Source organism: Phocoena sinus, chromosome 1 (assembly GCF_008692025.1).
Source record: "Phocoena sinus isolate mPhoSin1 chromosome 1, mPhoSin1.pri, whole genome shotgun sequence".
NCBI lineage: Eukaryota > Metazoa > Chordata > Mammalia > Artiodactyla > Phocoenidae > Phocoena > Phocoena sinus.
The window spans coordinates 140,338,118-140,365,301 of NC_045763.1; the positions used below are offsets into that span (position 1 = coordinate 140,338,118).

The 27,184-nt window shown below is 40.3% G+C and overlaps 1 protein-coding gene across 7 annotated transcripts in view; it reads left to right on the forward strand.

Moving 5' to 3' along the window:
* C1H1orf21 (chromosome 1 C1orf21 homolog) overlaps positions 1-27,184 on the forward strand; it is a 265,201-nt gene that overhangs the window by 204,526 nt on the left and 33,491 nt on the right. For 5 of the 7 annotated variants that reach the window (XR_004349888.1, XM_032631797.1, XM_032631778.1 and 2 more), the window contains 2 exons: positions 2,444-2,520; positions 10,365-10,425. Coding sequence is in view for 6 of the 7 variants with exons in the window: in XM_032631797.1 (XP_032487688.1) it covers positions 2,444-2,520; positions 10,365-10,425 (138 nt within the window). In the remaining variant the exon portion in view is untranslated. Of the gene's footprint in view, positions 1-2,443; positions 2,521-10,364; positions 10,426-15,051; positions 16,776-27,184 lie in introns of those variants that run through there. The other 2 variants (XM_032631760.1, XM_032631753.1) reach the window with 1 other exon arrangement.

Genomic DNA, 27,184 nt, shown 5'->3' on the forward strand with positions numbered 1-27,184 from the left:
AAATGTGATTTTTTTCATATTGTGTAATGTATCAAAATTTGCAGAGTATAGGTAAGAGGTCTTGATACTAAAAACTTTGAGGACTACTGGCCTAGTGGCTAATAGCATGAACTCTGGGGCCATTCTGCATGGATTCAAATCCCAACGCTATTATTACTTGTAGAATCCCAGTAAGTGTTTCACCTCTCCATGGCCCAGCTTCCTCATTTATAAAATGGGGAAAATAATGATACCTATCTCAGAGAGGTATGTGGGCATAAAAGTAAATTAATATATATATACTTGTGAACGTTAAAATGAGTTGATGTATGCAACCAGTTAGAATAACATGTGGTGAGTTGTTACTGATCTTGATGAGTGGTAATTTGTAAAAACAAATACATTATAAGTACAAAATAGATAGAAATCTCTATGTAATTATATATATATTTGTAACCAAGAAATCCCCAGCTGCCTCCTCCCCATCCCCCATGCCCTCACCCCCCATCTCTGCCTCACCTTCGGTACTCTCACTTCCTGGAAGGGCACGTCTGTGCCTGATGTTCTAAAGTGTCCTCGCCATCTATTGAGATGTCCTAAAGTGTCCTCCCCATCTATTGAGTCTCTGTTTGGGGCAGTTCCTTCTTTTTTTAGCAACCACACAATGTGTTTTTATGGAAGATTTGGTGAGACAGTATAGTTATGAAGGGTACAGTTTAATAAATTGAATAGAAACAGAATATAATTATATGTCTTTGCATTCTTAGAATTAGAAGTCTCTTTCCTGCCTTAGCAATGTTTAAAATTATGATGCATCATTTAAGTTCAAAGAGTTTAGCAAATTATGTGAATAGAGAAAAAGTATAAGGTCCTGTCACATCAAATACATCCATTTTCAGTGCTTAATCCAAGCACACATAAAGTTTAAGGGAGAAAATGACTCATTTGGAGGGAACCTACATCTTCAGCCCTGCAGAGAGACTACAGTTGAGCTATTTTTATCTATGTTTAGAAAAGTTAATTATGTGCTGACATCATTTATTTGTTCTACCAGTATTCGATGAGTGACTCCCATGGAGTGCCAGGCCCCTAGCCAGGCACTGTTGTCCCAGTTGTAAAGAAGGGATGTGGGTCCCGCCCTCCTGGACCTAGTGCATTAAAGTTTTCTAATTGTTCTCCCACCTTCTTTGTAAAAAAATAAGGTGGTTCATCTGTTGTTCACTGACTACATCAGCAGAGAGAACAATATATATTTTATACTTTTTAAATGTTCATGAAAACATTCTCGAGTTTAGTGTGAGGTAAAGAAGGGTAAGCTAGACTGCAAAAGAATGGTAATGATTGTTTCTTCTCCTGGAAGATCACAAACAAACTTACCGTCTATTTTGGAGGACTGACATTATACAGATATGCTCATGTTTGATGGTAAATAGCAAACAACCAGGCATGTAAGTCGTTACAGTTTTCACTGATTTACATGGCTTCTGCTATCCTAGGAGAAATAATGAGCTCTTGAAAGAGCTCATTTGGGGACCATCTGTTTATGTGCCGTCCCACATCACTCTGCCTGTGGTGAGAATGGTGGGTTGGCCCACAGGACTTTTTATTCCTTGCCCCTACCTACCCCAGGTCTTTAGTTATTGCCACACCTCAGGTTGCTTGAGTGTATATAGTCACCTGTTAAGTAGGTTTAGAATAGTCCTTCCTTTCATTTTCGGGGGTATATTTAGAGAGCAAATTTTAGAGCACCTTAAATATTTTTTTTAAGATAATGGAAAAACACAAAGCAGTAGTAGTATTGAGACAGTGTGCTTACTAATATACTTGTATTTTAAGATTTGAGAGTATTTCTTTCCTATGCGGCTGGTTTACTGGGAATAAGAAATCAGATCAGGCTAAAAGCCAAAGAAGTATTTCTGGAATACAGGCTAGTATTGAGTTTCATTAATTTAATTAAATTCAATCTCAATATTCATTATACATGGAAAATATTGGCTATTTTTAGTTATGTTCTTGTCCCTGTCACTGCTAGGGCCTTATGCAAACTTTATGTGTCAGTAACTGCAGTTGTCTTTCACAAATAAAATGCACAAAGTCACTTAACCTGGGCAAGCAAACAATGGCTGTGGTTGTACTACCGCTGTTCTTTTTCACTAGAATCTTCTGTTCTTTGATTCTCTTACTGTTTTCAGTAACTCCACCTAAAAATCAAATATTACTCACACGTTATTTTCTAAAAGGAGCCATAGCTCTTATAAAAGTTAATTCCTCTTTTCATGACAACGTTCCCTGTTAAAATATTTGGCAGTTCTACTTATACTGTGTGACATCTTTGTAAGGACTTTTGTCCTCCCCAACCTCAGAGGCTCCCAAACAAACCTAACGTTTTGTTGATGAAAACTTATGCTCTTGTTTAATTGCTGATTCTCATCTTGTCTTTTACATGTGTGTTTATGTGTTTCAGGAAAAAAGTGCCAGTTCAAATGTAAGACTTAAAACTAATAAAGAGATTCCGGGATTAGTTCATCAACCCAGAGCAAAGTAAGTTCTAGTTCCTATTTTCCTATATTGTTTTTAAAGCTAAGGATGTTTTTAGAGTGAGCTCCATTTTGCTTGCCATGTAACCAAGACTTACGATAAAGCCTCAGTAATTGAAGACAGTGTGATTTAGTCTCATGGAACAAAATAGAGAGACCCAAAACAGACCCACAATATATGACAGAGCTGACACTTCACATCAGTTAGAAGAAAATGAAGGGGAATATCTTTATAACCGTGGGGTAGGGAAAAACTTTGAATAAGTCACAAAGGATGCAAATCTTAAGAAAAATGATTAATTTTTGTGACTACATTAAAATTAAGAACTTCTGTTTATCAAAATATACTATAGGAGAGTAAAAGGCCACAAAATGATGGAATATATTTACAATACATATAATTAACAATACTCGGGTTTCCAGAATGTATCAAGTAATTCTATGAATCAGTAAGTAAAAGACAGAACTCATAGAAAAGCAGGCTAAAGACGTAAACAACCACTTGACTGAAGAGGAAACATGAATAGCTAATGCATATGAAAAAATACCATTTCACACCACAAGATTGGCAAAAATTTAGAAGGCTAATGATACTAAAATGTTTACCAGAATGTAGGGATATAAACTGGTACTGTTTTACTTTGGAAAACAACTCCACTCTCAGGTGTATACCCTAGAGAAACTCTTGTGCATGTGTGCCAGCAGGCATATTTTGAAATGTCCGTAGCAGCACTGTTTACATGAGCTCTTAAAGCTCTTGAAGATATGGGACTTTCTTGGCAGTCAGTGGTTAAGACTCCACGCTTCCACTGCACAGGGCATGGGTTCCATCCCTGGTCGGGGAACTAAGATCCTGCGTGCCTCGTGGCGGTGACATGGCCAAAAAAAAAGCTCTTGGAAATAAAACCCAAATGTCCGTCAGACATATAATGGGTAACAAAACTGTGGTATATTCTTATGATGGGAATGCTACATATCAGTGAAAATGAATGACCAATAGCAACCCAGATCAAGATAGAGGAATCTCATGAAATGTAAGGTTGTACCAGTAAGGTAAGTGGTAGTACCTGCCTATGTACAGTTTCATGCATATAAAGTGCAAAAACAGGCAGAGCTAAGCCATATATTATATATATAAGTACATGGTAAAACAATAAAGGCAAGCAAGGAAATGAAGAGGCATTAAATTCAGAATAGTGGTTCTTTCTACTGGATAGAAGACAGTGGGACCAGAGGTTCTATCTCTTAATCCGAGTGGTGGTTACATGCGTGTTCCTTTAATTATTATTATTTGAAAATGTACAAATAACATTATATGTTTCCTTTTCTATGTGTTAAGTATTTCACAGTTAAAATGCTAAATTAAAATGCTAAAGAGAATAATGAGTAGTTTCTATATTGTTCTAAAACTGAGTCTACCTTGGTGATAAAATGCACTTGTGTGACTTTGAAGCTACCTGCCCTTTCTTCAAAGAAGCTGTAATCCCAGAGGCTGCAGACCTCTCTTGTGTTGTTCTGCCTAAATATAAACAAATTCCCTAAGGGTGCTGATCACACAAGTACAACTGACACAGTCACCACCATCCCCAAATAATTTTAACTATGACATATATGTAAATCAATATCGTAAGTGGAAAAAGTTGTGTTCTCTGGTTCTTCCCAGGAGGTTGAGACAAAAATAACATAATCACTTTAACCTGGCTGAGTGTCTGGAACTGCTGCAGCCATGGCTACTGTGATATGGTGGTTAGGACTCTTCAAGGGGTGGTGAATGAGCTCAGGGATTGAATTTTTTACTTCCAAAGAAAACTGGACATTTTGAAATCCATTTATCATTTACAGTGTCAGTATAATGGGACAACCGATTTTTTTCACCCTCAGGTAAATGTCATGCTATAATCACAACCTACCTAATCCACTTCACTTGTAATCACTTTTATCTACACTAATTTTATCTGCCTCTGAGGACAACAGATACCTGATAACACTACCAAATCATCTTTTCATCCGAGCCATTAGATATATGCTCCTTTTAAATGCATCTAGAAAAAGACTCTATTGAGAATTTCTTTTTTCCTTTAAAGCAAATACTTATTTAACTTTGGCACATTGAAATAGCATGCTTTGCAGACACGCATGTGCTGAAGCTTTCAGAGAAGTTGATTAAATTGGCTCGTGTGTTTACATTAAAATTATGAAGAAAATCCCCTGTTCTTCACACAGCATAATGCTCGTGTGTGTGTGTGTGTGTGTGTGTGTGTGTGTGTATTTTAAACTGTGAGTCAGATCATTGGGTTTCTGGAATTCAAGTAAGAAATATTTCTGGAGGGCTAAGAGAAGGATTTTACTTTTTCTACTCGTTGACATAATTTAGGTTCCAGGAAATTATTCTTTATTATGCAGCTGTATAAAATAAGATGAGGCTTTTTCCCCATGAGTGGAAGGACAATCCCATACCTGATAATGGCAGATTTATTAATAATGAAGGCAGATAATGCTCACATCTTCATTTGATGCACCACGTAGACCACATTCTTACTGACTTTGTAATCTCAGGCCAGTGACCTTATGTCTGTGAGCTTCAGTTTTCTCCAAGAAAAATGGAGGTGAAAAATCCTGTCCTATAGGGCTGGGGCTTAAATGAAATAATGTATGCCTGGTTCTTATCACAGTGTCTGACACTTGGTAAGAACACCTGAACAATCAGAAACGACCCAAATGCCCTTTGACAGGTAATTGGATAGATGAACTACACTGTATTCACACAGTGGGATATTAGCAGTTAAAACGAATGCACTGCAACAATGCACAACGCAGCATGGACCCTAGCAATATAGCACTAGAACAAAGAGTAAGTCCTGCAACATCACACAGAGCATAATGCACTCTATAAAGTTAAAAACAACTAAAATAAATCATCTGCTTTTTAAGCGCATAGAGAGAGTAAAGCTATGTAAAAGGAAAGCAGGGGCATGATAGTTCCCTTGAGTTGGGAGAAACACACAAGGGTGGGACGTAAGTAACCTCTAGGTTCTTGTTAAGATTGCAGCTTTGTAGAGGGAACTTAACCTCAACATAATAAAGGCCATATATGACAAACCCACAGCCAACATCGTTCTCAATGGTGAAAAACTGAAACCATTTCCTCTAAGATCAGGAACAAGACAAGGTTGCCCACTCTCACCACTCTTATTCAACATAGTTTTGGAAGTTTTAGCCACAGCAATCAGAGAAGAAAAAGAAATAAAAGGAATCCAAATTGGAAAAGAAGAAGTAAAGCTGTCACTGTTTACAGATGACATGGTACTATACATAGAGAATCCTAAAGATGCTACAAGAAAACTACTAGAGCTAATCAATGAATTTGGTAAAGTAGTAGGATACAAAATTAATGCACAGAAATCTCTTGCACTCCTATACTCTAATGATGAAAACTCTGAAAGAGAAATTAAGGAAACACTCCTATTTACCATTGCAACAAAAAGAATAAAATACCTAGGAATAAACCTAAGGAGACAAAAGACCTGTATGAAGAAAACTATAAGACATTGATGAAAGAAATTAAAGATGATATAAACAGATGGAGAGATATACCATGTTCTTGGATTGGAAGAATCAACTTTGTGAAAATGACTACACTACCCAAAGCAATCGACAGATTCAGTGCAATCCCTATCAAACTACCAATGGCATTTTTCACAGAACTAGAACAAAAAATTTCACAATTTGTATGGAAACACAAAAGACTCCGAATAGCCAAAGCAATCTTGAGAAAGAAAAACGGAGCTGGAGGAATCAGGCTCCCAGACTTCAGGCTATACTACAAAGCTACATTAATCAAGACAGTATGGTACTGGCACAAAAACAGAAAGATAGATCAATGGAACAGGATAGAAAGCCCAGAGATAAACCAACACACATATGGTCACCTTATTTTTGATAAAGGAGGCAAGAATGTACAATGGAGAAAAGACAGCCTCTTCAATAAGTGGTGCTGGGAAAACTGGATAGCTACATGTAAAAGAATGAAATTAGAACACCTCCTAGCACCATACACAAAAATAAGCTCAAAATGGATTAAAGACCTAACTGTAAGGCCAGAAACTATCAAACTCTTAGAGGAAAACATAGGCAGAACACTCTATGACATAAACCACAGCAAGATCCTTTTTGACCCACCTCCTAGAGAAATGGAAATTAAAACAAAAATAAACAAATGGGACCTAATGAAACTTCAAAGCTTTTGCACAGCAAAGGAAACCATAAACAAGACCAAAAGACAACCCTCAGAATGGGAGAAAATATTTTCAAATGAAGCAACTGACAAAGGATTAATCTCCAAAATATACAAGCAGCTCATGCAGCTCAATATCAAAAAAAAACAAACAACCCAATCCAAAAATGGGCAGAAGACCTAAACAGACATTTCTCCAAAGAAGATATACAGATTGCCAACAAACACATGAAAGGAAGCTCAACATCACTAATCATTAGAGAAATGCAAATCAAAACTACAATGAGGTATCACCTCACACCAGTCAGCATGGCCATCATCAAAAAATCTACAAACAATAAATGCTGGAGAGGGTGTGGAGAAAGGGGAACCCTCTTGCACTGTTGGTGGGAATGTAAATTGATACAGCCACTGTGGAGAACAGTATGGAGGTTCCTTAAAAAACTTAAAATAGAATTACCATACGACCCAGCAATCCCACTACTGGACATATACCCTGAAAAAACCATAATTCAAAAAGAGTCATGTACCACAATGTTCGTTGCAGTTCCATTTACAATAGCCAGGACATGGAAGCAACGTAAATGCCCATCGACAGATGAATGGATAACGAAGGTGTGGCATATATATACAATGGAATATTACTCAGCCATAAAAAGAAACGGAATTGAGTTATTTGCAGTGAGGTGGATGGACCTGAGTCTGTCATACAGAGTGAACTAAGTCAGAAAGAGAAAAACAAATACTGTATGCTAACACATATATATGGAATCTTAAAAAAAAGGTCATGAAGAACCTAGGGGCAAGACAGGAATAAAGACGCAGACCTACTAGAGAATGGAGTTGAGGACACGGGGAGGGGGAAGGGTAAACTGGGACAAAGTGAGAGAGTGCCATGGACTTATATATTACTACCAAATGTAAAATAGATAGCTAGTGGGAAGCAGCCGCATAGCACGGGGAGATCAGCTCAGTGCTTTGTGACCACCTAGAGGGGTAGGATAGGGAGGGTGGGAGGGAGACGCAAGAGGGAGGAGATATGGGGACATATGTATATGTATAGCTGATTCACTTTGTTATAAAGCAGAAACTAACACACCATTGTAAAGCAATTATACTCCAATAAAGATGTTAAAAAATAAAAATCGCAGCTTTGGATTTTTGTTTTGGTTTCATGGGTGCTTATTATACTATTATTTTTAAAAATAACTAAATAAAAGTGAGCCATGAACTACTAGCCAGGGTGTGTCCTGCTGTGAGGATTAGGATTACCCCACTCCCCTGAGGTGCCATTGAAAAGTAGTAATGATGATCATGAAGAAATAACAGTGGGGCTTCCCTGGTGGCGCAGTGGTTGAGAGTCCGCCTGCCGGTGCAGGGGACGCGGGTTCGTGCCCCGGTCCGGGAGGATCCCACATGCCGCGGAGCGGCTGGGCCTGTGAGCCATGGCCGCTGAGCCTGCGCATCCGGAGCCTGTGCTCCACAACGGGAGAGGCTACGACAGTGAGAGGCCCGCGTACCGCAAAAAAAAAAAAAAAGAAAAGAAATAACTGTGTTTAGGCTAAGGTTTGTCAGGAGTAATGGAATTTCATTTTTGCAGGTGAAGTGTTTGGGAATTAAGACCTTGCCTTCTTATACTTTCGCAGCTTAGGTGTTTATTGTTTGGAAGCTTATTTTTTAAGTCACTTAAAATGGGAGCCGTGTGTCTTTCAGCTCTAGAGCTCATTTTGTCCACCTTTCCTTCGTTTGATTACTTGTCATTAAGATTCCATAACATCATCACCCTAGTCTCAGGAAACTGACAAGTCACAGAAAGAAGAGCCTCTGATGGCAGAGTTAACTCACAAGAGCTTTGCTGGGACCCCTGGGTGCCACAAGAATGCTCCAGGGTATAAATGGAGTATAATCTATAAAAATTTTGAGTCACTGTGTTGTACACCCGAAACTAATATAATATTGCAAATCAACTATACCTCAATAAAACAGAAATGTTCCAGGGGAGCATTGTGTTTTCCAAGGTGGAATTTTAGTAATTACAGAGAAATAGGAATAGCCGAAATTGTTAAGCTGTAGTAGTTAAATCCCAACATACAGGCTTTTAGAAAAGATTTTTAGATCTAATTAATCTTAGCATCAAGTATTCATACTTTTTTTTTTTTCCGCGGTACGCGGGCCTCTCACTGTTGTGGCCTTTCCTGTTGCGGAGCACAGGCTCCAGACGCACAGGCTCAGCAGCCATGGCTCACGGGCCTAGCGGCTCCGCAGCACGTGGGATCCTCCTGGACCGGGTCACAAACCCGTGTCCCCTGCATCGGCAGGCGGACTCTCAACCACCGCGCCACCAGTGAAGCCCTTAGTATTCATACTTTATAAACTAAATGAGAAACAATCCAATTATCCCATCCTAAATCTTGAAGAAAGACAGTAAAGCCAGCCCAGCATGCTTTTCCATCTTCTCCCCTCACTCAACAATCATCAACTTCTCCATCAGAAGGGGTTTAAGAATCAAGCTGTTACCTAGGGACTGTTTCTCACAGTGCGATGTGTACCCTGGTAGGTAAGAACTATTATTAATGCCACTGTGTTGATAGTTTCCACGTGAGAGGAGGGCATCCCTGTTTACCTAGGCGGGAGTCAGTCGATAGAGGGTAATTTACTTCATCAGAGTGAAAGTTCTGTCTCTGTCCCTATGCAAGAGATTTAGGGCTTCTCTCTGAAAGGAGCGCATGAAGAACAGCAGAGTAAGCCTCACGCTGTCTGGTTACACCATCTCTAAGACAACACACAGGTAACGAGGATCTCCGTGGTGGGCTTTTGCTCCACCTGGCAGGGTCTGCTGCATCTCCAGGGATAACAGTTTATCTGAAAGAGCTCAGTTAGTGCATCGGGATTTGAGAATACATAAGTCACCCTTCCATTCAAGACCCTTTCCCTCCTGTCCGTGAATCCTCTCTCCTCTCCTTACCTTCTTAGTTTTGTCCTCACCAACCACGTCCATCTCATTAAGTATGGTGTTAAATAGCAAAGAACAGGTAAACACACAGGGCGAGGGCTACTAAGACATGCCTCCTCACTTACTCTCACATTCCAGTGGATCTCAGTTCCAAAGAGGTGCATTTGCTGTCACCAGTACAGGAGATATTCAGGTCAAGTTCTCGGCTCGTTTGCTGCCAGCCCACACCTATACAGTCAGCTGAATACCATGCTGACAGCCTGTGTAAAATACACATTTTAATATAATAACTAGGATATATTTTCTTGTTATGGTTCCACACAGGGTTGAAATATGCCATGTACTGCTTGCCTGTGCTTTTTGTTTTAAGTACAAGGCAAAAATTGGGCACACGCCTCCGAGTAACACCACTGTAAATAACGTGTACGTTGAAAGGAAATTGCGTTCCTTAAATCATAGGCACTGATAGACTGTTACGAAACACGTTTGCAGGGTTACTGTAATGACGTTTATCCTTAGTGTGACTTCAGAGTACTTCAGTGGAAAAGTCTGCAAGAAATAAATGACTGCCCCGAAGTTTAGGGACTCGGCATTTTTCATCTGAGGGAGCAAGGTTTAAGAAAACACTGAAATACGCACTTACCTACTCTCTGTTTTTCAGCATGCACATCTCTGAAAGCCAGCAAGAATTCTTCAGAATGCTGGATGAAAAAATTGAAAAGGTAAGAAGTAAAATTACATGTTTCAAGGGAAATATTGCCTCATGAGTTAGAGTAACGATATTCTGGTTTCTGTTACAAAGCTTTTCTTACAAGGGGATGGTTAGAGTTAAAACAAAGGTCCACACATCACAATGTGGCTAGGAGAATATTTACTGTATAACAGAGCTTCCCAGGATCCTGGGCTACCGTTGATCTTTCATTAAAGTGTGGAAAGTCAGGTAGAGACTGGTAAGAGCCTTTGCCTAGAAACAGAGCGTTGCTCTCTATCACTGTGTATTGTCTGCACCTGATGCCCTGCTCGGACCTCAGACTGCAAGCAAGGAGGTCCTTAGTACCTGTCTTCTACATACCCAATGTTGCTCTGAGTTATTGACAAATGTTGCAAACATGTTGCAATCAATACCTTCCCTCAGGGAAGTGGCCATGAGACAGGTAATATTTGCATTTTACAGATAAGGAAATTGAGGCTCATGCTTGAGTAACTTACCCAGGTTTGCAAGGCTAATAGCGGTCGTGCTAGAATTCCAGCCCACATCTGTCTGACTCCAAAGCAGAGTCTCCAGGTTGCTTCTCTAAAAGTGTGTGGTTTTTACAGTGACAGTAAGACACAAAGTTGATTCATGTGGAAATTTAACCCATACTTATGATCTCAGAGTGCCATATGAGAATTAACTGAATGAAGGGTTCAATATGGTAATCATTAAAGGCTTACGTGCTTAGAGAATTTAAATTTATCACTGCAGGGAGTGAATTTTAAATACTAAAGTTATACATCTGAGAATTATAATTTGAAAACCTTATTCTGAAGAAGAGTTAAATTCTAAATTCAGAACATATCACGACTATGCTTAAGGCATCACGGGCCAATTTTACCTTTGAAATTTTTCCACTTTAATTTTTACTTCTTTTTTTACTTTTTGTGGCCCTTGAGCATTTCTTCATGAATTCCTAGGTTATGTATATATCAGTCAATGGAAGATAGTGAAGGAGGTCTTAAATTCATCCGTACTTCAGTAACAGTCTCCTCTCTGAGGTGGACCTCTCCTGAAAGAATCATTATATAATCTTCTAATGCACCATTAAAAGACCAGCATATATTACCAATGTGAAAAATAGAAATGGGTAATGAACTAAAGTAATAGTTTAATCTATAGTGTTCCTTGGCTATGCTTACATTCTCATTTGAGTATTTTTTTTTTTTTTTTTTTTTTTTTTACTTTTAGTGAAATTTTAGCTTATGCATGACTTTTTAGATTGAAAACATCATCTAGGAATAATTACCAGGTGTCACATATTGGTTCAAAAGCTGTTCAACTTGCCAGTAACATTTTGTTTTCAGTAAAGAGAAGCATAAAAAACAATATTTTGTTCCTACTGTAATGGTGAAGATCTTTTCTTTCTCTGGATTATTTCTCCTCCACTAGCTTTTTGGCAATAAAAATATTTGCTTAGTAGTCAGAGGTAGTCTGTAAAAATTGAGACCTTAATTGTAAGTTATCTTTTTAAACAACATTTACAGACCCTGACAAGGTGTTTTAAGTGATCTAATCTCTTTCTGGTGTGTTTCCATAATTGAAATTCTACCTCTTGTTACTCAAAACTGAAATTCATTGTTCCCATCTGAAATTCTACTTCCCTTCTTACTTTGCATCCAGGATGTAGACTGTGATGTGTTTAGCACAACAAAAGCAAAGTTTATAACTTGATCATTTATTGGATGGAACTTTCCTTGGACAAAGGAGCATTTGTAGATTCAGGATACAGTGTTCCCACTATATATTGAATACATTTATATTAAAAAATGAGCTGTTATATAATCTGTGATACGTGCCCAGTTACAAATTTCTAAGGGAATTTTGTATCTTCTCTGAACCAAACTTTCCTATTTCTGCTCTCTTACCTAAAGTTCATCCTTCTGAATTTTGTGAATATGCTATCCTATGTATCATCTAAACATTAAGCCTCCCCAAATTAAAATGTTCCTTTTTAATATATGTGTTCAGCTTAATATAGTCTTCACCATAGTTTATATAACCAAAATTGGAAGTTGGATTCTTATGAATCATTTTCCTGACTTTTTACCATTGCTAAATATTTCTTTGGTCCAACTAATATTTAGGCAACCATAAATGCAATTCACATCTATTCTTTAGGTTATATAGGATTGATTTTAAAAAACTAAACTCAGAGCTTCATGGTGCAAATTGGAGTCATTCTGAGAGGCCTTGAGTTTTGAGATATAATCTTTCTCAGAAATGTCCAGGAATTCCTCTTTTCTTCCTTAAGTTGGTAAGAAGCAAAATTGAGTGAATCTGTAGAGATTTAAACCTGCCGTTCCTTGATTCATCCTTTGTATTTATTGAATGTCTACGGGGCATACTTTGATTTACCTTTCAACTCTCCTCTCCATACTAAGAGAAATCTCTGTTCTGTCTTTCTCAAGATATATGCAAACGTACCATTAGTATAAGGAAACAAGGACTGCTAGGTGGTTTAATACTTACAGTGAAACTTAATGTGGACTACTCTAAATCAAAAATGATCGTGGTGCCGAGCTGCAGTTTACTTTTGCACCACAGCTGGGCAAGCAGTTTTCTAAGAAGTTACTGGTGTCAAAGAAAAGCAAGTAGCAAAAATGCATTAACAAAGTATTTAGCACTTTTGATGCTAAATTATTTAGCATCGTTTAATTATTTAGCATACCAGGTTATGCTGTGACTCAGGATAGAAAAACAGATAGGAACTAAGGGATACAGAATAAGTAGGAAAGAGTCCCTTGACTTGAGGAGCTCAGTTTTAAATGCAGATTTCTTTGAAAAGGTCATTATTTTACCAATGGAGGAGTCCTTCTTCCATCACCCCTTATACCATTATCACCGTGAGTCAGGTCCTCCTGTATTGAACGTAGGTGTTTCAGGGGTCAAGTGCTGAAACTTGAGGTCCGTGAACCAGGCAGTTGGGACATCCTTGGACACTTGACACCATTTCACTATGCTGGCGTGAAGAAAGCCAGGACACTGAGCTGCATCTGGAGATGACCACGAGAGAGATTTTTGTCAGGAGAGCAGTGAGAGTTCAAAAGAGCATTGTAAGCTCTGATCTACTTTTGCTTTTCCTTTTGGAGAGTAAAAAAATGCTGTGAAACAATGGGAGCACCTCATTTATCTTTACCTCATTATTTTTCACTTGGATACCTAACCATTATTCCATTACAATCTATAGTTGTTGTCCCTGACAGTTCACAGGCTCCTGAACTTTATGTGAAGTGGTGACATTTGCCTAATTTTACAGCTTAAAGAAAATGACAGTTTACTGCAGAGCAAGATAATGATTTTAAACTCTCGTCTTTCACTATATTTAGAGGAGAAAGAAGGGATCTAGATGATTAAAACTTGGCCCTGTGGAGAAGTTTCTGAATATCGTACCAAAGACAGATCACATCAGATTTTAAGATATGCTTTCTACGGTATATTTGTGTACTTGTAAGAAGCAGAAAAAGTAAATACATTTTTTAAGTATCTGCATTAATACTGTCTTTCCCAGGCAAACGCAGGGATTTATATTTTGCTTTAGGAAGATGTAAGAACAGCTGACAACTGAGAAGTCTTTTGCTCTCTCAGAGAGAGCCCTGAATGTTAAATAAAGAATGTCTCAGTGCAATGCCAGTTGCATCTGGTTAGTTTTCCTCGTGAAAAGCATCTTAAGCTCTGTTGGGTCATGGGCATTTTTTTGGAATGTTGTAAAAGTTAGAAAGACTCTCCCTATAAAACTGCACATGATATCATATACACAAAATTCTTAAGTAAAATTTTAGAGTTTTTTAACTGTCTGGAGCCTGTCCTTGGGCCCCAGGCAAAGAACCCGTGCATTTCACTTATGGGCTTTGCTCAGATCCAGGGCCCAACTATACCCATGAGCACCCACGAGTCTCGTCAGGGTCTGATCTTATCCATATGTATCTCTGACTGTAAAGAAAATTAGGAAACTAAGCACAGGTAACTCCAAGAAAACCCATTCTCCTTCCTTTCATCGCTCCCTTCTCCTCTTTGAGAATAGCTCATAGTACTTCACCCCCCGAGGGTGAGCCATCAGCGTGCCACCATGCCTCGCATATTCCTGTACGATTTTGAGACTCCACCTCTGCTGACTGGAATTATTCAATGTGACCTTTTGAGGAAATGTCTTAGAGCAGCGGATGGATTTAAAATCAGCTGATGTTAAAATATGTTTATCTGTAGACCTTTTACATCTGTTGAAAAATCATTTACACTTAGAAAATGTTTGGGTTCCTGAAGTGGCCTGATTTCCTTGGCCCCAGAACTAACCTAGTTGGTGAGAAACATGGTAAGTCTGCATTTATAAATTTATTTCAAGGGCTCCTTTTCTTAATATTATGTCAGATCAGTCTGAACTACGTTATGAATCAGTGTGTCAGAGATCCGAAGGTGTTTGCTTTTCATCTGGTAAAGAGAGTGACTTGTGTGTAATTATGAGCCATGATTTTTGGTTCTATATATAAACTCTTCCTGAAGTAGACTGTTTAACTGCAGAGCTGCTATAGAATCGAATATAATATTTGGCACCTGCGTTGATGATAGGTTTTACTTTCTGGTGGTGCGTTTACAGGTCTCCTCAGTGCCGCTAGTGATGAGAAACATGGGACTGTTGTATCAGATCCTGAAGAATGTCACCCAGCCTGCTCCATGTGTACAGAGGAAGTCATAGCATGTCCCTCCCACTAGCTTGTCAATTTCTGTAACAACCAGGGCCTTCAGCACTGGCAGAGAGATGCTCTTGCTGGCGCATGTGTTTTGGAACTGGGCTGGGCTGCCGTTATTCCATTAAACAGCTCCTTGCTCCATGGGAAACACAGCAGGGTCTTAATTTTGCTAATAACCAAACCCTTCTTTGTGACTCCTTCCCCTTCATCCCCCTGCCTTGCCTGCTCTCTCTCCTGTACGTACCTTTCCTCATTCGCTGGTCAAAGTAAAGCTGTAATTACAAGGGTAAGGCTGTGACTCAGCCCTGTTTTGTTTCTCTCCCTACCGCATAGCTTTATGCAGGTGACTTCTTAATAGTTACTATGATAACATTGGTGCAGGAGCCACTGGCGAAGTGCGTGCACACCGTGGACTTTGAGGATCCTAGCGTTCCCCAGCATTCCATGTAGCTACTAGTCATAGGCCATGCAGCCAAGGAAAATAAAGGAGGCAGCAAGCCTAGAAGAATGCAACACACCCAGTCTCTGCTCACTTTCTTTTTTCTGGAGGGCTTGATTTTCAGAGAATTCTTGAGGTTCTATCAGCCTGGTGCCTTAGGGAGTAGCAAAGGAGAAGAGTCCAGGTTCCAGAACAGGGGAGTACATGAATACAAATAAAAACCATGCCATTTTTATGAATGCAGTGAGGCCGACAGTGCTCTGAACTCAACAGCAACCTGGGGCACAATCGGTGAATGGTGTCATTTTGCCATGGGTATAGTACTTGGGCAAAAGATGGTGGCCCAGGGTACCACTCAGAGCAGAGAGACAGTGATGCTGGCTTGTGTCGTTTTTTTTGTCTTGTTCCCATTCGGTTTCTCCTCCCCGTCCTCTTCCTGGGCTATCTGTTTCCCCTCCTCCCCACGGCCTTTCCACTCTTTGCGCTTAGCATCCAGGGGCATTGTTTTAGCCCTACAGAGGGCCCTTGGGGACAGAGGGTGCCAGCCTCTGTCACTGCTGATTTATTATTTAAGAATCTCTAAAAGAACTCGAAGCATTACATAGACGGTTCCCTAAGGATAAAAATTGGGTCTCTTTGTTTGCCTAGAACCTAGCACAGGGCCTGGGACAGAACAGAGGCTTAATAAATTTGTTGAATGAGTGAATAGGGCAAATAAGACCACTGGGCTTAGCAGAAGCAGAAGCACACGAAGGAAGGAGGTGTGATGGGGCAGACTCCTGTAGCAGAGGGCTCAGCGTGATAGGAGGGGCTCTTAACAGTTAGGAGCCCCATGGCAGGTATGTAGTAGGTACAGTGCCAAGAAACAGAACTGAGAAAAGTCAAGAAAAGAGGCAGCACGGAGCAAGTGAAAGAGCCTGTGCTTCAAACCCCAGGCAAATCCAAAGACCCACTTCAGTAGTAGCTGTGTGACCTCAGGCCAATTGTTTAACCTTTCTGATCCTCAGTTTCCTCACCAAAAAATTTGGATAGTAACACTGACTTGTCCGGGAAATTAAAGAAAATTCATGTAGAGTCTACAGCGGAGTGTTTGCTGTGTTGTATGTGCTCTGTGATTGGTAGCTTTTATTTTGGTTGAAGTTGCCTGTATCCACATCATAAAGGCCATTTGTAGAGGAAGGATTTGGGGGAGGTGGTGACTGAAACTGAACATGCAGACCTTATCAGATTGAACCTTGCTTGAGCAAGTGCCTTCCTGTGGTATAGATGTCTCCTTGTAGACAGAGAATTAGAACAGGATATTTTCCGGTGTACTGGCCCACCTCCCTCCTGTGTGGTATAAACATGTTAAGGAATTAGTTTCGTGTGAACATTTATAGAGCCATTAAATTACCCGTGCCAGCTTTTGAGCTGATTACAGAATGAGTCTGTGAGTCAGTGGCCCGGGTACAGCTGAATCCCTATCTGTATTTTTGCTGTTTGGAGGGTTCATTCTTTTTTAATTCTTGTGGGTTGCTTAAAACCTGCTTTTGCAAATATTCATTAATACTAGTCTTAAAATGTTTATAACAACAACACAAAGTTAGGAAAGGGGATCCCTAACAAGATCATTAAAGCAATAAGACTAACTTCTTTGATTCATTTAACAAGCTTATCTGGAATGTGTTCTCTGGACGCAGAGATGAGCCAGGGCCATGGAGCTGCACCGTGAGGAATTAGGAAATTGGGTCCTTGCCTTTAAGGGAGCTTCTAATCTAGCAGCGTAAAGTTTCAGTTGGGAGGAACTTCAGAGAGTATCTTATCTGATTTACCCGCAACTTTCCAAACTCCCACTAAACAGAACCCTCTGTAGCAAAGAATGAGGCATGCCCCTTTATATCAATTGGGAAGGAATTATAAAACATATGTTTTGTACATTTCTTGAAATGTTTATTCTGATATATCTTGTTATTTGTGGGATACTTTTTCCTCTCTTTGAAATTCTGTGGAGAATTCCTAGAGAAAGCATTCTTGGGGCAGACACTTCTAGATTGCCCTCATTTTAATCCCATTTTTCTAAATAGAGTCAAAAGAGGAGTACCAAATACTTTAAACTCATATTCTCGAAATTGGTTGTTGGAGGTTTGGAGATGTTTAATCATATTCTGCCTCCCTTGTGGGTTGTTAACAAATTTAAAATAGACACAGAGAGTCAGGTGAGTATCATGGGTCAGTATCTATCTTATTAATAAGTCTCATAATTCCCAAATGCAGAGCTTCTAGTAAACTAAGTTTGGAATATATTTGCAATACTTAAAACATGAAAAGGATCTGTAGCCAGCATATATAAGGAAGTACTACTATTAATGCTAACCAATAAAAACCATCAATTAAAGTTATGAGTCTATATCCTTGAAATTCTCTTACATGTATGCAATAAAGTTCACTGAAGCATACATACTATGCTCAGTAGCAAAAAAAATGTTTTAAACCTGGAAGCAGTTTAAGTGCCTAGCACTAGAGGAGTGAATAAATAAAATCCTTTATAGTCCCACAGTACAATATCATGCAGCAGTTAAAAGAAATGACCCAGACGCATATATATATATATATCTATCCACAATTATAGATCTCAAATCATATTATTAAATGAATAGAGGAATAAGCAGAATGATAAAAAATTGTATGACACCATACAAATTAAAAAAACCATACACTGTTTTTAGATGGACATTCAACAAATATTTATCAAACACCAGTTATACATACACGTGTGCGTGCACACATTACTGTAGTACGTTTTTATATGATATATTTATGAATGGCATGTATTTATATCTGTTTTATACGTAAACATTCATATATAAGATGTATAGTTTATTTGGTATATTATGAATATGATACAATTATTAAAGTATCAAAATGATCATACCAAACCCATGATCATTGTTGTACCTGGGGATGGGGGAAGGGGAATGGGACTGGGATGGTAGTTTCATTTCTTCAGGGAGAGAGTGGCAGCTAGAAGCAATGTTATAAAATATTACTAGTTCTTATGCCTGTGATTGAAATGCAGTGCTTGTTACATTCATTATACTTTTCTGTATCTTTTAAATTTCTCAAAGTTCAGAGAAGTCTATGAAAACAGGAATATGTGTATGACGAAATGTCAGGTGGAAAACAAGCAGATTACACTGGTCACTGGCGTTGCTCACACCTTCCACTGCATCCACATATGTACAGTTTGGTGGAAGAAAACCTTCAGGAGGAACTAATACACGGGCACCAAGGCATGCTCTAAGTCACCTGAAGTTCTTCTGGGTTTTTGTTGTTGTTGTTTTGATTGATTGATTGATTGATTGATGGCTGCATTGGGTCTTTGTTGCTGGCTTTCTCTAGTTGCGGCGAGCAGGGGCTACTCTTCCTTGCGGTGCATGGGCTTCTCATTGCGGTGGCTTCTCTTGTTGTGAAGCACAGGCTCTAGGTGCGCAGGCTTCAGTAGTTGTGGCACACAGGCTTCCGTAGTTGTGGCTCATGGGCTCTAGAGCGCAGGCTCAGTAGTTGTGGCACCTGGGCTTAGTTGATCCGCAGCATGTGGGATCTTCCTGGACCAGGGCTCGAACCTGTGTCCCCTGCATTGGCAGGCAGATTCTTAACCACTGCACTACCAAGGAAGCCCAGTGCTCCTGTTTTAATTTCATTTGAAACCGCTCCCATTTCCAAGGGCTCTGATAGTCATGGCCGCAGATGGAGTTGACCTCTATTCATTGCTGTTCTTATTGGCCAGTTGATCAAATGTGTGACAAGCCTTAATTTAATCAGAGCTTCATAACTTATTAGCCTAAACAGTCCCCACAAATTCAGTTAGTTCTGTTTGCCCAGCTTCTCTTATGTCCTCTGGGCCTCCCCCAGTTGTTATCCTCCCAAAGTGTTAATTCCCAGGAAAATGTATAAGATTCATCAGGCCAATAGAAACCTCAGGATCCATCATGAAATCCCACGGACCCTGCTTTTCTTCCTCTTTTTAGGGTGCAGCTTGCCCACCTTAGCCATGTCCTGGAAGAGGAAGGAAGCCAAACGGACATGTTCTCCCCAACCATGGGCCCAGGACACCCACTCCTCACTGCTCTCTGGGCCTTTTCTCCCTCATATCTAGCTAGTTCATTCTTCTGTGCCTTCTGCGGGCAGGGACATCCCGTCAGTAGCTGCAGTCCTCTCCCCGGCCAAATGCATGTGCTTCCTATTCTGAAAGCAAAGAAGAAGGAAAGGGAAGGTGAGCGCTGTGGTCCAGCAAACAGTGTTGCTCCTCTGTGTAGTCAAGAGGGAACATTCTCCCCTGTCTGGTAGGCTAGCCCATGGAGCATTAAGACGGGCAAACCCAGCATTCTCTACTCTCTCCACCTGTGACTGGGTGAGTCAGTCACCATCCATAAGGCCTTAGGGGGGTGGGAGGAGAGGGGATAAGGAGAGCCTGCTGGGTTCTCTAATCCAGCAAGAACGCTGATTCTCATCTGACTGTTCTCAGTTAAAAACTATAAGGAAAGGAGGTGTGTTCTTAGTCTCCCCAAACCTCCAGCCATGTTCAAAATAAATTCTAGGGTATAAGCAATTAGTTCAGAACAAAGAGCTCTAAAGAGTTTGTCTGGAAGGCACATCTTTGTCAAGAGGCATATAGATTGAAATCCCAGGCCTGCTAAAGCCATTGTCCTGAAGTAAGTGAGTCTTAGAGGAGACCCATGAAGCTTCATGTCCTAGAGGAAGTGAATCCTAGGGGAGACCCATGAGGCTCCAATCCACCAAGTGGGTTCTCCTGGCTTAGGGATGGTATTTAAATCTTAACTCTTATACCTGAGAATAGACTAATTTAAGACATCTCTTTGAATTAAGTCCATCAAATGACCTGGAAATCTTCTGCAAAGAATTACGCAAAATTTTATGGTGTATCTCTTTATCATTATAAGGAATCAGGTATAACAGGGAAATGTTTTATAAGATAATATCAAGTAAAATAAATAAAATTTAAACATTTGTTGTCTATCATAGGATTGAAACTATATAAAAATGACATACATACGGACAGAGATTTAAATGAAACTTGAAAACTTTCTAATTTATTAGCAAGACGGGGTTGTAAGAAAATTTTTTAATTTAATTTTGATTTTGATCGATGGTTTTTTGGTTTATAAGAACAATTTTATAAAACAACCTTTTGGAGAAGAACCCTGGCCCCATCTTGAGAGAAATGTCTCTCAAGGTGGAATTTATCTCTGCTGTGTGAGCTCTTAGGAAGAGGGCCTGAACCCGTGACAGAGTTAGCCTCTGAACCTACAGATGGTAATTGTATTTTCTGTGACAAAAGTGGACAGAATACAGCCCATGGGCCAAATCTAGCCTGCCAGACAAGAATAGTTTTTATGTGTTTAAATGGTTGGGGGAAACAAAAGGCCGAATAATATTTTCTGACATGTGAAAAATCATGTGAAATTCCAACTTAAGGGTCCACAAATAAAGTTTTGTTGGAACACAGCCATACTCGTTCTTTTACTTTTCTCTGTGGCTGCCTTCATGCTTATAGCTAGAGCTGAGTTGCAACAGAGACCCTTTAGAATGCAAAGCCTAAATTATTTACTCTTTGGTCCTTCACGGAGAAAGTCGCCAACCCTGCTCTAGGACATCAGATCAGTATGGCCCAGCGACATGGGCATCCTGCATTCTGTATCCCTGCTGTTTTTTTTTTTTTTCTTTTCTTTTTTTGGCCTTGCCATGCGGTGACTTGTGAGATCTTAGTTCCCCGACCAGGGATCGAACCTGTGCCCTCTACATTGGAAGCACAGGGTCTTAACCACTGGACCGCCAAGGAAGTCCCATCCCTGCTTTTCCCTGTCCTCACTCCTGCTCGCCTCCTCGTGGGGAAAGGAGCATCATCGAAGTCATCTGAGTGCCAACGTCAGGCAAAGCAGGACCTTGAGAAATAGGTCCCTTGAAGCTTCTAAAATATCCTTTTTAGAAGGACAGAATCAGTAGAATGAGGATTTGGGTGTAATAAACACTTCATGGGAGTTTTAAAGCTGTTTAGTCAGTACATTCTCTCTTGGAAATGAAAAGGCCGGTATACTAGGGCTCTTGTCACTGTGGTTGTTATCGTGGTGATCATTCCTCTACATGGTCAACAGAACAGTCAGAGGCTGTCATACCCCTACTGGTCATTACGAACGATTCCTTTTTCCAACTGAAATGATAATGCACAGGTCTAATTAGAATAAAGCTCATTAGAAACAGGCTTGGCCACTAATGCCTTGATTGATTTTTCTAATGAAACAAGCCAGGGGAGGAGACTTGAACAGCACCGCTAATTATTTTTGCTTTTCTTCGGCATTGCCTCAAAACTTGTTATAAATTGTTGTTGTGCTGTAACGAAAATGCTGCTGAAACACTCCCTGACTGAAGAGGCTCTGACACTTGCAGCCCCGAGGAAGCAGTGGAGGGCGCCTGACTCCTGGTCCACAGCCCTACAGAAGGAGGATTAAACAGCAGCCCCTGGGGGGTGTCCTTCATTTCACTTTTCCACCCTCTTCCCGCCTCTTCTTCATCATCTTTGTTCTGGATTCTGGCTGGTGGTTCACAGATGCTCAAGCTGTGGAATGCAGCTCTCGTGCCCCTGTATTCCTGGTTCGACAGAGTTTAAATGTTCAGGCTCCCATAGACACTTAGATCCGAGGTTGCCGCTGGATGGTGATACATGGAGGAAAAGTTTTGGCGAAAAAGATGTTAGGTGGGCAGAGAAGCAAGACGGCCCATTAAGTGTCTGTACCAAATACTGTTGGGATAATTGTGTTTCATTGATCAAGATGTTCTTTGCTGCCCAGAAAGCCAGACTGCCCCACAGTGCAGGGTAGAAGGCTACCAAGGAGGCTTGACTAAGTCAAGAAACAGACTCACTAAGCCCACAGTTAGGAAGAGAGAGGAGGAAGATGAATCATGTAAAGGAAGCAGACAGGTGGTAGGAGAATTCAAATAATGCACAGGTCAGAAACCTATGGAGCTTCCCAGTCATCCAGAGAGGCTCAGGAGAGGAGGGGGAAGTCTTCATTTGTCAGTTAGCCTGCTGTATGATGAGTATAACAGTGTACACTTCCAGGCAGAAATAAGCCTTATTAAAAGCACACTTCTGTGGGCCACACAAGGATTCCATTGAGTGTCAAAAAGACAAAGAGGAGAGAGCAGTTCTCATGGGTTCCCTTACCCTGCTCCTCTCCACCCGGGTGCCCCTTCCCAATAAAGTCTTTTGCTTTATCAGTAAAAAAAAAAGACAAAGGGGAATAAGAGACATGTTCTGTTCTGCCCCCTGTAGTAACGGAAGCAAACATTTTGGCTAAAATTACTTTTAATACGTGGTGGGACGGAAGGATGACTGAGAGGGGAAGAGACCAATTCTCCGTAGAGCTTTCACTTGAAATTATGATGTTGAACAAGATCGTAAGACTAAGTAGCCGCTAAGAGAAGTCTGGGGAGGAGGGAGTATGAGAGAAGAAAGCAATATATGTGGAAATGCAGGATGTACAAGAAGGATCTGCCAGTTTCGGACACAGTATATGACGGATCCTGTTGTTTTGTTCGTCTTTTATATGTTTTAACCATTTTTTCTTTGGGATATTAGATGGTTTTCTTCCATGCCTAATAAAAATGCTGCAATGAAAATATTTGTACACTTCTAAGAATTTTATAAAGATATAGTTTACATGCCATAAAATTTACTTATTTTATACGTACAATTCAATGATTTTTAGTAAACTTACCAAACTGCATGACCATCACCACATTCCAGTTTTAGAACATTTTCATCACATCAGTAAGATCCCTCCTGCCAGCATACAGCCAATCCCCTCTCCCATCTCCAGCCCCAGGGAATAAATGCATATATTTTTAAAAACATATATTTGGGAGTTTATCATTAATATTGATGTCTATGATTGCTATAATAAGGGTATGAACATTCTTATGACTCATAATACATATTACCAAATTACTTTCCAAAGCAGCCATACCACTTTACAAGGCTGCCAGTAGTGTATGAGAGCTGCATTTCATTGTACACTCCCAAGAATTGGGTATCGCTATTTTTAAATAATATCTAATTGTCTTCATTTGGATTTTTTTATTACTGAAGCAGACCATTTTTCTGTTTGTGTGTTTGCTGACTTTATTTGTTCTAAATGAATTTCCACTCTGTGCCCTTCCCTCTTGTTGAAATCCTCTTACATTAACTTTTTTTATTGATATGAGCTTCTCATGTAACCTGTCACTTACACATTGTATGCTGCAGGTATTTTTCCCATTGAGGTTTGCCTTTTTATTTTGTTTTATTCTTTTTCTTTTGGTATGCAAAGTTTCATTTTTACATGATGAAATATGTTCATCTTTTTATTTTCTACGTGATCTTTTTTATGCCTTTGAGGCTAAGAGTTATTTCCTTCTCCAGAGCTTTGACAGAAGCTCAGTTTTATGTTCTGTTTTGTATTATTATTAAGATTTAGCACATCATTTCTCTTGGAATCTGTCATTTCTGGTGACCTTCTTTGTCAAATGCTTAATTCTTACATATCTTAGACCATATTACCAGGATATCTTATTCTGTACTGGTGATGTTTTTGACGGCTTCACTTTAAAAAGAACATGAGAAAAGTGACACACATGCAAGGGAGTAAGACCTAGGTGGAAACCTCGTTATTCACAGGTAATGGACCGAAGGATGCTATCAGTCTGGGAAGACCTAGCCTCTGGTTGCAAAGGCCCTGACCGTGCCATTCTGTGGGAGTTACAGAGAGGCAGGGTTTGGGCTCAGCTGTGAACAATTTCATGAGTAGCTGGAAAAGTATCTGACATGTTCCAGTCGTAAAGAGAAGGCTCCCTGCCTATAATATTGTCAGTGGAGGTCTGTTCTACATTAGATGCAAGGTAGGGGAGGAAGACCTCTGGGTCCCCTTCCAACTCCAAAATCTCAGAACTCTCTAGATACTGTTCCTCCTTCCGTTTATTCAGCAAATATTTATTGATCATCTAATATGTCGCCAGCACTAGTCTAAGTCCTAGGGATGCAGCAGTGCAGAAAACACTTTCAGCCCACTGGATGCATCTCTTCAAGGGGGAAGACAGCCAATAAAGGAATAAAGCAATACGTTAATGATGTCAGGTAATGATAAGTAATATAAATAAAAATGAAACAGAGTAAGAAGTGCTATTGTATATAAGGAGCTCAGGGAAGACAGTGAGGTGACATTTGAGCAGAGGTCTGGAAAATGTGAAGTGATGGATGGGATGAGGGCTGCGGGCAGGAGGAGCCAGCCAGGAAGTTGCAGGAAGGACAGGCATCCAGGCCCTGAGGTGCCAGCTTGTTTGAGGGCCTGGATGTAAATGAGTAATCCAGCGGTGGCCCAATTTCTCACATAGTTAATTAACAGTTGGATCTGTTGACCTCATTTTTCAATATCATCATAAGAGCTATAATTTATTAAGTACCATGTGCCAAGCTTTACCAAACACCTATGTGTATTACTCCTAAGTCTCCCAACAGCACTGCAAGTTAGGTCTTACTGTCCCCATTTTACAGATGGGGAAACTGGAGCTCACTGCTTCCTCTCTGGAACTTTCATCTTGTTCTAGTCTGCTCCATTGGGGAAATACTCAGTTCACAGCTGACTATTACATGCTTGAGGTGTATGTATTAGGCCAAATGCACACACATCTACAGAGAAGTACTAGAGACTCCTGTGATAAACTCACCCCTGAAACTGGACAGCCAGCCCTAGACTATCTGCCTGCGTAAACTTGAGGAGAAGAAGTATTGTAGGCACTTTGGAGGAATAATTCCTTTATTTGAAGTCACTCTTTGGTCTGTTCCTCTTTAAACTAGCAGAATTAGGACAATGTCCTTTCCTTTGCCGCACCTTAATATTGCTAATTCTAAGCCTAGACATTTCAACAAACAAAAAAACCCTCACCCTAGAACCTCAGAAATGTATGAGTTGACATAAACTTCCAGTTTCCAAGAAAATAATGCAGACAGTTGAAGAGGGCATGGAAACTCTACAGAGTAGGGCTGTGGTCAGGGAAACTGGTAGGCAAAAAGCTCCTTGAGATTTTTTGAGTCTACACCAAAACGCCTCTGTGGTTCTTCATACGACCCTTCCTTGTCAGCATCCTCGTGCGTTTCCGTTCTTCCCACATGTGGGGTCTCGTGGGGACCTGGCTGTCTGTAGCTTTCAGTGTGTCCTTTGCACAAGGGTGGAATTGTGTCTAACAGTCCCTAATGCTGGCTGCACACAGTGTCTTTACAAAGACTTCCATTTTGTAGTCCCTTCAAGGGGAAAGGGCATGCTTTGGGCTAAGAGAATTGCTGTGTAGCTCCCAAACCCAGCTCACTCCCACTTCCTGCCGTCTGACAGCTGCAGGTTTTAAGGTTCTCTTTTTAGCATCGTTCTTTAAAAATTTCAATGAGACGTGAAGTCATATTATAGAAACAATCTCCCTATCTGGCCCAGTAGAGCCTGTGTGCAGGTGGGGCCCTTGTGATGCTGAGATGGGGCTGCTTCGGTACGTTTTCTTGGGTTCCCCTTAAAATGACACTGGCCATATGGGAGCTCTTACTCTCCTTGTTTTTGATTTCCAAGTTTTCTGTTCGTAAAATAATTGCTTCTCAGAGCTGCTGACAGGGGATAATAACAAAAATAAAACTGATTTGAATTCAGTTATCAACTCACTACAGTCATAACAAAAGAGGCAAGGATTAGCCCTGTGTTCTGGGCTTCTCTGAGGTTTGCCCACAAGTAACAGGACTCAGGACTCCTACCTATTTTGCAGGGTTGGTGTGAGTAACCAATGAAATAGTGTCTGCAAAGCAGCTGATGCAATTTTCCTTCTCCTTCTCATAGTAATGATAATAATTTCAGAGGAGCAAATGCTTGAGAAATGAAAGTTGCAGTTTGGGTTGACGCAGGGGGTTTACAACAGATTTGTCCCTCAAAAGAGGGCACTTTCTTTTTTTTTTATTGAATGATAGATTCTTTAAATTCTATAGTGCTTTACAGTTTTCAAAAGTTTCACACATATGTTTTCATATAATCCCATAATAACCCTGTTTTCCCTACCCCTCAAAAGAGGGCACTTCCTTATGGTAACAGTAAACTTGGAGGGTCTGTTTAACCCTATAACTCATTTACAGAGTTGGAGACACCGCTGTATCAGTGAGTGCACCAGTTCATGTGTGTGTCTGTCTGTCTGTCACTGCATCCAAGTTCTTCCTTGTGGATAAGATGCCCTCTGAACCCCAACATTGGCCACCTAGGCCTTTGCTTTGATTGAGGCTTCTTAAGAAGGGAAGGGATTGAGGTGTCTGCCATAGAAGCTTTATTTGAGCACATGGGGTTCTGGCCCGTCTGGGATGCAAGGCTGAGGTGGAAGGAAGGGCTCCCTGACACCTGCCAGAGTACACCTGGCAGAGAACGACAGTTCTCACCCACCCAACCGCCGTAAGGAAGGCGGTCCCTATTCTCCTGCCAGGGCCTGGACAAACAGGGGGTTTAATAGCAGTAGTAGTAATAATAGCAGCAGCTAATATTTATTGA